General features: G+C 31.0%; 1 protein-coding gene across 1 annotated transcript; it reads right to left on the bottom strand.

Annotated features, from left to right (window-relative positions):
- Nucleotides 1–535: 535 nt before the first annotated feature.
- LOC132068662 (UDP-glycosyltransferase 92A1-like) lies at nucleotides 536–2438 on the bottom strand. The gene has a single exon (XM_059462325.1). The coding sequence runs from the start codon at nucleotides 2329–2331 to the stop codon at nucleotides 820–822; it is 1512 nt and encodes a 503-aa protein (XP_059318308.1). The 5' UTR covers nucleotides 2332–2438; the 3' UTR covers nucleotides 536–819.
- Nucleotides 2439–11309: the final 8871 nt, after the last annotated feature.

Here is an 11309-nt window from a genome sequence, read left to right as displayed (position 1 = left end):
CGAGCTATCAAAGTGAGCTCATTATTTGGAGCCCAACTAAATGGACTAGCCCGATGTATTTAGGATTAGATGAATAACCCAATCATATTAGCCACATTATTTGAACTATTTTCTTGAATTTAATATAGTCCAAATTAATTTATGAATTTTTATCCAATAAGATTTAAATGTCTACAGGGGAATTTGCAGGATTGCACTTCGCTGGGGGTGGTCTTTAAATTCGCTTTAATCCGGCGCATTTGCAAAATTTCGCATTGCGATTTTTTTTAATAACTCTAGCCATGGTTTGACCCACAATCTTGGAGTGTTAGGTGAGGGGTGAAATTTAAAGACCACCAATTTGAAGGGCAAAAATTAAAGACCACCCCAAATAAAGGCAATCCGTGCGAAAAAAAGAACTAAAAGTTCCAGCCATTTTCTAACTAATGGACTTTTAATATGTTGGGAGAAGGCCTCCTTAATTCTTCCTTATATTATTCCCCAATCCAATACATGTACAACACTGATCTGCTCTAACCTTAGTTGCCATGTGAGATATTGCTGATAAAGGGAGTCTCTTTTCTTTTTATCTTTAGTACAAAAAGGATTTTGAACTTCATAATTGTCAAATAAACTTGAAATCAAAATTGGAATGAAACTGTTACAAGTTACAACACATAACTGGACATCCAGTTTGAAAGACATGTTAAAAATGGAAATATAAAGAACATAGAGGATAATCATGTTTAGTAGCGAAAGTTTTTGTTGTCTTTAGCCTGAAGTACCAATAAACTGCATCAAATATACTCAAAAAGCCTTAGAATGTTGCAAAATTCCTTCTTAAGATGACATATTTCTTCTACTAAGTAGAGTAGATATGAAATCATCCAATGCTTTAACAGAAGAGCCCTTAACATTCCCCTCTTCTTTAACAGCTCCTCTAATACACATCCCAATTTCATTAGCCTTTTCCTTCATTTCTTTCCCTTTTCCATTTTTACCCAAAACAATGTCAACCACTTTCTTCACATCCTCTTTTTCAACAACACTTGAAAACCCTTTAGTTAACTCAACGCAAACCCCCATTTCTTCCATTAACATCTTTGAATTAAATGCTTGTTCAGCAGCCAAAGGCCAACTAATAATAGGCACCCCTTGGCTCAAACTCTCCAATACCGAATTCCATCCACAGTGAGTCAAGAATGCCCCGGTTGAATTATGACTCAAGATTTGCAATTGGGGTGCCCAAGATTTCACTATTAGACCTTTTTGGCTCTTTAACATTCTTTCTTGATACCCTTTTGGTAACCATTCAGATCTAAACTCACCTTTTATGTCAAATCCAATAGGTGGCCTAATCACCCAAATGAATGGAACTTCACTTTCTTCCAACCCCAAAGCCAATGCCATCATTTGAGAAGTACTAATTGTGTTTTGTGAACCAAAAGATATGTAAAGAACAGAGCTTTGAGGATGTTTGTCCAACCAAGAAATACATTTTTCAGGTGACAATCCATGGTCTTTTCCAATTCTTGGTTCAAAGATTTGATCTTTATCACCTTTCTTGAGAATAAATTGTGGAAGCAAAGGTCCAATACACCAAACAGGAAGTTTAGTCAAATTCTTGATTGCTTTTATTCCCATAGGTTCAATTTCCTCAACACTATTACACAAAAATCCTAAAGAATCAAAAGAAGGTGACAACAAAGATTTCAACACTTTAGACCAAGGGTCATTACCATTTGCTGATTTCATAAAAGGATGAAGTTGATTAACAGAAAAAAGAGAACAAGAATCATCAAATCCTGGCATTTTAAAAACACCATCAATAGCTAATAAGTGTGGAAGATTTAGCCATATTGATAAATATGCTGCTGTCCCATATGCACCAGCAGTAGTAAAACTTACATGAAAAATACCACAAGATTTTGCAACTTCACTAGCAAATCCCATAAATGTATCAGATATTATACAAAGTGGAGACTTACCATCTGTTTCAATAATCTCTAAGATCAATTTTTTAAGTGGATCTTTAAGAGAGAATGTAGAATTGAAAATTGTCACCATGTCTTTTAAAGGCAAGGCTTCTGTATTTTCTGTATTGGGTGGTAAACCATGATCAGAACTATTATAAGGTAGTGAAACTAAAGAAATATTATTTGGATTTTGTATTTGTTGTGTTGAATCTTTGGCTATGGTGGAACTAAGATATTTGATATTAAAAGGGGTACTAACTATGGTGATTTTGTAGTTAGTTCTTTCTTGGATTTTTTTGGCTAAGGCTAAGAAAGGAATCATATGGCCAATTGCAAGAAATGGAAACATTACAATATGTTCTTGAGGGTCTCCCATTTTTTTCCACAAATTATAGGAAATTGTGGAAATTTTATAAGGACAAGAAGAGCTAGAAGGATATGTATAGAGTGAGAAGAAGGCAGAAAACAAATTGGATTGTGTTTATGGGGACCATTCCAAAGTAAATATATTACATTAAAGCCAACCTATTTTTGATTTCTTAAATGATGGCCACTGTTACTTCGCACAGGAGAATCAGTTCTTTTATTAAAGTTCAGCAGTATATTATATGAGTTGGGCAAAATCTTAAAAAGTCGAAAATTGACAAGATAGAATTCATCTCCCTAGCCTAAGAATCATAATTCATTCCTTAAGAATAATTAGAAAATTCACTTAATAAAAATTGAAAAGTTGGTTTGTATAAATATTAAAAAAAAGAGAGTAAATACCTTACACCCATAGGTGTTTATTAAAAGGAGCATTTGAGTATATGTACTAACTTTTATTATGTTAAAATGATACAAGTATTTAATTGGATACGAAGTTTGAAAAATAAAATATTGATATACAGACAAAGTATATTAAATGCATTTGGAGTATCCTAGGTTGATATCTTTGATATTGATGTCAAAAAACATGTCAATTTTAGAATGATTTTAGGTAGTATATGCTGTCAATAAATAATTCTTAGATTATCCGGTTATCTTTACTCGTTATAGCCGGTGACATATCTTAATTGAAAATTTTAAATCACATTTTTAAACATATTTTACGTGTAACTATCCTATGAATGACTTTATTGTAAAAAGTATTTCACACCGATAAGTGTATAATTTCAGAATATGTTGTACTTTATTAAAGTTGAAGTGCAATGGTATTTCGGAAGATATTTGCTATGTTAGGGGCATATGAAGAATTTAGAGTTCCTTGTGGAAAAAATGTATCGATATCACATACGTGGATAAATGGAGTTCTCAAATTCCTTGTGTGCCATGTTCACATATGCCCCACACAGTAGGTGCGTATGCCATGAAGTATTTGGTTTTAGGTAGGTCATGACTTCTAGAAAGTCCTATAGGAAAGTGGCATGAAATCTGTTTTTTGTAAAAAATTATAGATCTGACATTTATTCTTGAGACTCTAGAAAATTACACCATAAGTCACGATATTATAATTAAGCACACAAATAGCATAATTTTTTCACTTCATCAAAAATAACACTATTTATTACATTTATACATGTTGGAGAAATATTATAAGAAAAAAAAATTCCCCTAAATGAGGGAGTATCATTTATCCCTCTTGTTTAACGGATAAACCCTTTGTTTTATTATTATCTCTCTTCTTTAATCGATCATCTATATTTCTCACTCCTATCTCTTCTTCAACCTATGCTTTCTCCATCTGCAATTGCTTATCTCTCCATTCATTTCCATTTTTCTTTCTTGATTGCTTCAGGTTACAGAAAATTTATGCTAGACAAAATATAATTAATGTATTGGTAATCATCCGCATATACAATATAATACCTTCAATATATAGAGTATAATTTATTATACAATGTATAATAAAATTGTACGATGCTATAAAATTATATATAATGTATAATCAAATTATGTAAGTTATATCTAATTTATTATAAAAGGTGTAATAAATTATACGAATATTATTCCATGTATAACATTTTTATTATACTACATAAAATAAAAACTAACATTAAAATTATTGTACTCCTGTACCCCACCGTGTTAAATGAAAATTGTGATTTTATTTTTCATGGAACAATGAAAGAAGATGAGAATATGAAGTAAAAAAGGTAAGGAACAAATATTTCAGAATATGGAGGAATTGAGGTATGAATCCGTAAAAAAGTAGTTATTCCATGAACGAAAAAATTGGGATTGGTGTTATTCACGTCTAAGTTTCCTTATATATAACAATTTGATTTACTATAAAACACTTAACTTGCCATGTAATGTTTAATAGCATTTACCTGCTAAAATTATGTAAATATTATTATAGTATTGTCTACTTACGTTTTTTTCCCTTTATTCTTCTCACTAGTTTGGGATAGCCCATGTTGAGCACAGACCCAATAACATGAAATGGGTAAATAGTGACTTTGTGAACCGTTAATCAATCTTTAGTTAAGTTTTAGCCACTTTTAATGTGAACTACTCCCTCCTGATCAAAAAAAGAGTTCACTTAGCCATTTACACACTCCTTAAGAAAATACTAACTCCTAGACAAACATAAGTAATTTGACTAAACTGCCCCTAATTAAATAGACATTGAGATTTGATCATATAACACTTAATAGGGGCAAATATGGAAAAACAAGGTTAATTCTTTCTTGATTTGCTAAGTGGACTTTTTTTTTAATCCAAGAAAAAAAGGCTAAGTGGACTCTTTTTTTTAATTTTTTTTTATCCGGAGGGAGTATCATTTAAACAATCATATTCCTAAATTAAAACACAAAAAATCTAATTTTTTTATGCAACTTAAAATATAAGGGCTCCAGAAAATGTTCCTGGAGTTGAAACTGGCATGACTCAAATTATACTTGAGAAAAAAGTTTAAGATGTGCAGTTTAAATTTCAAAAAAAGAAAAAAAAAACATTGTGGAATGTTTATCAGTTTAAACTCTGAAATTTGAGTTTACTTTTATAAGTTCGAACTCTATATTTTTTTATGTAACTCTATGACGTAACGCTCGGAGTTTCAACTGTGTGTTTGAACCCCAAAGACACAATCTAAAAGTTCATTTATCGAAAAGATATTTGTAAGCTTATTCGAATTGTAGGACACAATCAGAGGGTTTCAATTGACGTTATCCTTCAGTTCAAACTTAAATATTCTATCATTTAATTCATGATATCTCTTTTAAAACTTTATCATTATTTCGCATTATGATACCTCTATGAAACTCCATAATAAATTCGTGGAAGCAGTGATGATCATTGCACAAATCAAATAAAAAAATCATGGTGCTTCATCCAACATCAAGTCCCCAGCCAGTTGCTAAGTTCATTTCAAATAATTAAACTTCTTTCTGAATTGTAAATTCAATCCAGTGATCAACTTCAGTCGTGGAGTTTCGTAGAAACTAATCCGACAAAATCGATTAAACAAAAATAACAAAAAAGATGCCTCCAATTGTTCCATTGAAATATTAATCACTGCAATGTACACTGTGATATAGAACCACATATTACAATTTTCTACAGATAAAGTTAAGACGCTCTAGGAGAGGGATTAAATAGTCAAACAATAAAAAAAGTTTACAAAGAAGGTACAGTAATTTTTTTTTTCTAGCCATTGATCACGCAATTAGCCATTAATATTTTTTCTAATTTGACACAAGTAGCCTCCTTCCAAAATCAAGACTCCAATGAAGATAACTAAATAATTGCATCGGCCCCATGTTTTGGAACCCGCGATTCAGAGACAAAAAAAAAAAAACCAAACTAAACTAAAAAAAAAAAAAAAAAAAACATAAATAGGATTCACGACTAATTTAGTGCGCGAAAGGACCAAACCGCAAAAATAATAGTTGCAGCCTTTCACGCACAAAATTTGTGCGTTGGTCGAGGCCTACATTTTGCTCAGACATTTGTCTCTTCTTTTGCTCTCTTTCCTTGCACCATCTTCAACCATTATTTTTATATTCGTCTCTTTCCGTTTTCCTTGCTCTCTTTCCTTCATTTTCTTCTTCTTATTAATTACTTTTCCTCCTCTTTTTTTTTTTTTTTTTTTTTTTTTTTTTAAGGTGAACAAATAAATGAGTCCTTTTTTTTTTTTTTAAGTCAATCAAAAGAATAAAACACATATAGATTTTTTTGACGGTGCACCTTTTATTCTTTTTTAATTCTTCTTTCTCGTTTTCCGTTATTATTCCGCTAGATCTTGGTCTATCTAATATCAAGTTGATTTACCTTTCTCTCGTTTCATCGTGTATAGTTCATTTTGGGGTCCCAACCAAAATGACTCAATAAAAAATCAAGTGAACCAAAAATACCCCAATAAAAAAAAAGTTACTGAGACTGGAGAGTTGCGATAACTCGCTTTTAGCTAAGATTTTACTACGCTAAAGATTTTTTTGCATATAGCGCAAGATATTTATCGCGCTATAGCTAGCACCGAAGAAAAAAATCTGCAAACTTAAATATTTTTTTCATACTTTCGAATTAACGATTAGTCGCGTGTCAAGATTCCAAACATTACTATTTTATAGAATCGATATTTTTTTTCGCGCACAATAATGCAGGCCCAATACATAAGATACATAGACGTTCGGATAGTCATTTTAGGGGTGAAAAGGGTCCGAAGTAGTTTTGTTTGAAAAAACAGTGTTTTTCATACTTTAACCAACGATTAGTCGTGTGCCAAGACTCGAAACGTCAATATTTTATATAGAACCCGATATTTTTTTAAGCGTACAATAATGTAGGTCCAATACATCAAGGATACATGCACGTCGGATAGTACTCGTTTTAGGGCCGTTGAAAAGGTGCCCGAAGCGCAGTTTTGTTTGAAAAACTTAAAGGTTTTTTTCCATACTTTGACCAAGCGCAAAGTTATGACCATCTAAAGTTTGACCACTTTACAAAACTAGTTTTTCACCTTATATTTTTTAGAATTAGATTTATATTCAAAATAAAGTTATGTCTTGATTAAAAAATAATACGCTTAAATCAAAACCTTAAAAAATAAAACACTTAAACCTTAACAAAACTTACTTCGGCACTTTTTAACCCCTAAAATGACTATCCGAACGTCTATGTATCCTTGATGTATCGGGCCTACATTATTGTACGCAGAAAAAATATCGTGTTCTATATAAAATATTGACGTTTAGTCTTGACGCACGACTAATCGTTGGTCAAAATATGAAAAAAAACACTAAGTTTTTCAAACAAAACTTACTTCGGCACCTTTTCAACCCCTAAAATGACTATCCGAACGTCTATGTATCCTTGATGTATTGGGCCTACATTATTGTACGAAAAAAATATCGAGTTCTATATAAAATATTGACGTTTCGGAGTCTTGACACACGATTAATAGTTGGTCAAAGTATGGAAAAAAAACACTAAGTTTTTTCAAACAAAACTTATTTCGGGCACCTTTTCAACCCCTAAAATGACTATCCGAACGTCTATGTATCCTTGATGTATTGGGCCTACATTATTGTATGCAGAAAAAAATATCAGGTTCTATATAAAATATTAACGTTTTGGAATCTTGACACACGACTAATCGTTGGTCAAAGTATGAAAAAAAACACTAAGTTTTTTCCAAAAAAAAAAAAAAAGTTTACCAAATTTTTTTTCTTCAGTGCTAGCTATAGCGCGAAGAAATCGCGCTATGCAAAAAAAAATAATTCTTTAGCGGAGTAAAATACTGCGCTAAAGCAGTTAACGGCTCCGTCTCCGTAACTTTTTTTTTTTTTGTTGGGGTATTTTGGTTCACTTGATTTTTTATTGAGTCATTTTGGTTCCGACCCCAAAATGAACTATACACAAATGAAACGAGAGAAAGATAAATCAAACAAAAGGTATTAGATAGACCAAGATCCTAGCGAATAATAACAGAAAAACGTAAAAGAAGAATTAAAAAAGAATACAAGGTGCACCGTCAAAAAATCTATATGTGTTTTCAATATTCTTTGATTCTCAACTTAAAAAAAAAAAAAGGACCCATTTATTTGTTCACCATAAAAAAAAAATTAAAAAAAAAGAGGAGGAAAAGTAATTAATAAGAAGAAGAAAATGAAGGAAAGAGAGCAAAGAAGAGAGCAAGGAAGAGACAAATATCTGAGCAAAATGGTTGAAGATGGTGCAAGGAAAGAGAGCAAAGAAGAGACAAATATCTGAGCAAAATGGTTGAAGATGGTGCAAGTAATTAATAAGAAGAAGAAAATGAAGGAAAGAGAGCAAAGAAGAGAGCAAAGAAGAGACAAATATCTGAGCAAAATGTAGGCCTCATTCACGCACAAAATTTGTGCGTGAAAGGCCAAATTTTTGCAACGGCTTTTCCTTTCACGCATAAATTAGCGTGAATCCTATTTATTTTTTTTGTATTAGTTTGGTGCTCAACTTTTTTTTTTTTTTTAAAAAAAAAAAAAGTCCATGTTCCATGTTTTGTCCCCAACTTTTGAAAATTGCGGCTAATTGAGTTCTGGCCCAAGACTCCAGAGAACTCCAACACAAGGCCAAAGAGAAATTATGAAGAAAATTGAGCCTCTTTAAGCCAATTAAATCAAGGTGTCCTACCTTTTATTCATCAGGTACAAAAGTCTGCAGCACACAAAAAAAAGTTAAATGTCTGAAATACCCTTGAAACAGCTAGTTAATTCCAAGGATAGATGTGGTAATTATCATAAGATTTTTGTTTTTATGACTATTAGAGGAAAAGTACAATGCCAAGAGCTTAGATGTACAATCTGATGATGCAAACTCAAAGGTGAAATCCTATTATGCCCTTGACCAGGGTTAAACAAAGAGTTCAACTGTTGGCTCTATATGGGTAGTAAGTAATTCAGGTTATACCGTAATCTTCGATCAAGTAATAAATCAAATTCATAAGAAAAAAAATCTTTTACATTGATATTGTTGGGCTAAATCAGTTCAAAAATAGTATGGTGTGATATTGTTCGTCTTGGTTCAAGTTCACATGAATTTTTACAAAAGGTCTCACACTATTAAGAGTATTCAACACCTTTTTTTAATCAATAGGATCGGGCCCTATGCTATCGCTCACCGTTTCTATACTCGTCTTGCCGAATGGGCAATTCGCAGGAGTGCCCTTATTTTGGGGTGGTCGTTAATTTTTGCCCTTTCTTAGAACTCATTGATTTCGAGTTTGAACTCCCGCTCAGTCAAAAATTTTAAAAAAAATTCGCAAGGCAGAATTTTGCTTGAACGTATTTTGAAGGTGAATAGAATTCTCCTGGCTTTTGCTACATAATGGAGCTGGAACAAAGTGTAAACTTAAGCAGGCCTGTTTAGTAAGGCTAGAAACCACAAATTTCACTGGGGCAGCCCATAGCACATCGATCCTGATAAACATTGGGCAATTTGTAGGATTGTCCTTCGCTGGGGTGGTCTTTAATTTTTGTCCCTCAAAATGGTGATCTTTAACTTTTGTCCCTCGGGCAGAATTTCAAAGGTAGAATAGGCAGAATTCGAGCCTTAAAGACAGTGTATTTGAAGAGCACTTCCCAAAAAGCTTCACACCATTAAAAATATCAAACATACCTTGTAAGTAACTTTTTTTTTTCTTCCAGTTATTAATGTGGACTTTGTCCACACACCCTATAGATATATCTTACTCTTAAGACCGGGTGATCATAAGAAAATATTGAAAAATCTTTCAAAGTAAGAAAAGGAAGGAAAGTGCGTTACAACAGACATAACATCTAGCTAAATAGATAGATTCTATTATTATGAACGTAAGACCTTGCATTAGAATTATAGAGTAAATAAATTTATGATAAAGAGCATTTTCTTATTTATTAATATTACCAAATTTAAATTAGAATTAATCGAGTGAATTCGAATACAAGGGCACAATTTGGAAAGCCACCATTTAATTGGAATTGGGTGTAATTAAATTACACACGTTTGGCAAATGTGTTTGGCCAAGTAATTACACGATTAGGTGAGAATTGATGTAATTGACAAATGTAATTACACTCTCCAATTCTATAGGGGGGGGGGGGGGGCGAGAAAGTGTAATTACACCCCGTAATTACATGGTTACTTTTTAGTTTGTTTATTTTTTTACTTTAATTTCTTTTTCTTTTTAATTTATTTTAAATTTCTATTATTTTAATTTTTAATATTTTTTATTTCTATTATTTTAATTTCTTTTTTATTTTACTTTTGAATTATTTTTATTTTTTAAATGTATTTTTTTCTTTTTATATTATTTATTTTTCATTTTCTTTCTTCTCATTCCCAACCTTTACTTCTTGTGGTTCCAAGTATTTTTTCGTATTTTTTTATTTTATTCATTTAGCATAACCTTGTTATTATTCTAATATTTGAAACTACACCTCTTAATATTGGAAAGAATGAGTCATTAACAAACTTGATATATAACGAGTGACGTTATTAAAGTAGAATTTCATTGTGAATGAGGTTATAGACTTATATTTTTCCTTTCTTTTGAATTATTTACTTAAGTTACGTTGGAACTTACTTATGTAATGTTGGAATTTGACATAAGAGTATTATGTTGAACTTTTTCTTTTGGATTTTGAATTTAGGTTATATTTCCAATTTTAAGTTATTTGCTTTCACATTGCATGTTGTTTATTTTTCACTTACATTTGATGAATTTTTTGTGTCAAACATTTGAATAATGTTATGGCATTATATTTATTAATATTTTTTTTTCAAACATCCAATCCATGACTCTCTCACAAAAAATCTTCTTTTAAGTTTTATAATTAATTAAAATTAAATATTAATTTGAATATATATATCAATTATTTTTGTTACAATATTAGTTACAAATATATGATTATCAATTAATATATTTTCAAGAAACAATGTGTTATTAAATAACTAATTTAATATCATTTATAAAAGCAATATTTTTTAAAATCATTTATAAAAGCAATATTTTTTAAATATTAATTTTAAATTTTTTATAATTAAATTTTATTTTTAAATTAAAGTAATTACATGTTGTACAACCAAACAACACTATTTACATTGTAATTACGTTATGACAAACAAATAGGTCGTTGTAATTATACAACTGTGTAATTATTAGGCTGTGTAATTACTACCCTAGTAACACCAATTCCAATTACCAGGTGGCTTTCCAAACAGGCCCTAAATGAATTGAGGAAAAGAACTTTCAAAAGTCGGCGGGTATGGAATATGGATCCCTGTATATCCACTACCTGGCTTCCCTGTACTACTAAATCCCTAGTCAAATGCATCATACCTGTGAGGTGTGAATTCTATCAAAAAGCAATATTTTAATTTTATTTTATATGGTAATATTGGATTATGGAATTT

This window comes from Lycium ferocissimum, chromosome 8, assembly GCF_029784015.1.
Source record: "Lycium ferocissimum isolate CSIRO_LF1 chromosome 8, AGI_CSIRO_Lferr_CH_V1, whole genome shotgun sequence".
NCBI classification, from domain to species: domain Eukaryota; kingdom Viridiplantae; phylum Streptophyta; class Magnoliopsida; order Solanales; family Solanaceae; genus Lycium; species Lycium ferocissimum.
This window is presented reverse-complemented; position numbering and strand designations above follow the sequence as displayed.

Coding starts and splice junctions, on each gene's coding strand:
- LOC132068662 (XM_059462325.1), bottom strand. CDS start 2,331: ATGGGAGACCCTCAAGAACATATTGTAATGTTTCCATTTCTTGCAATT.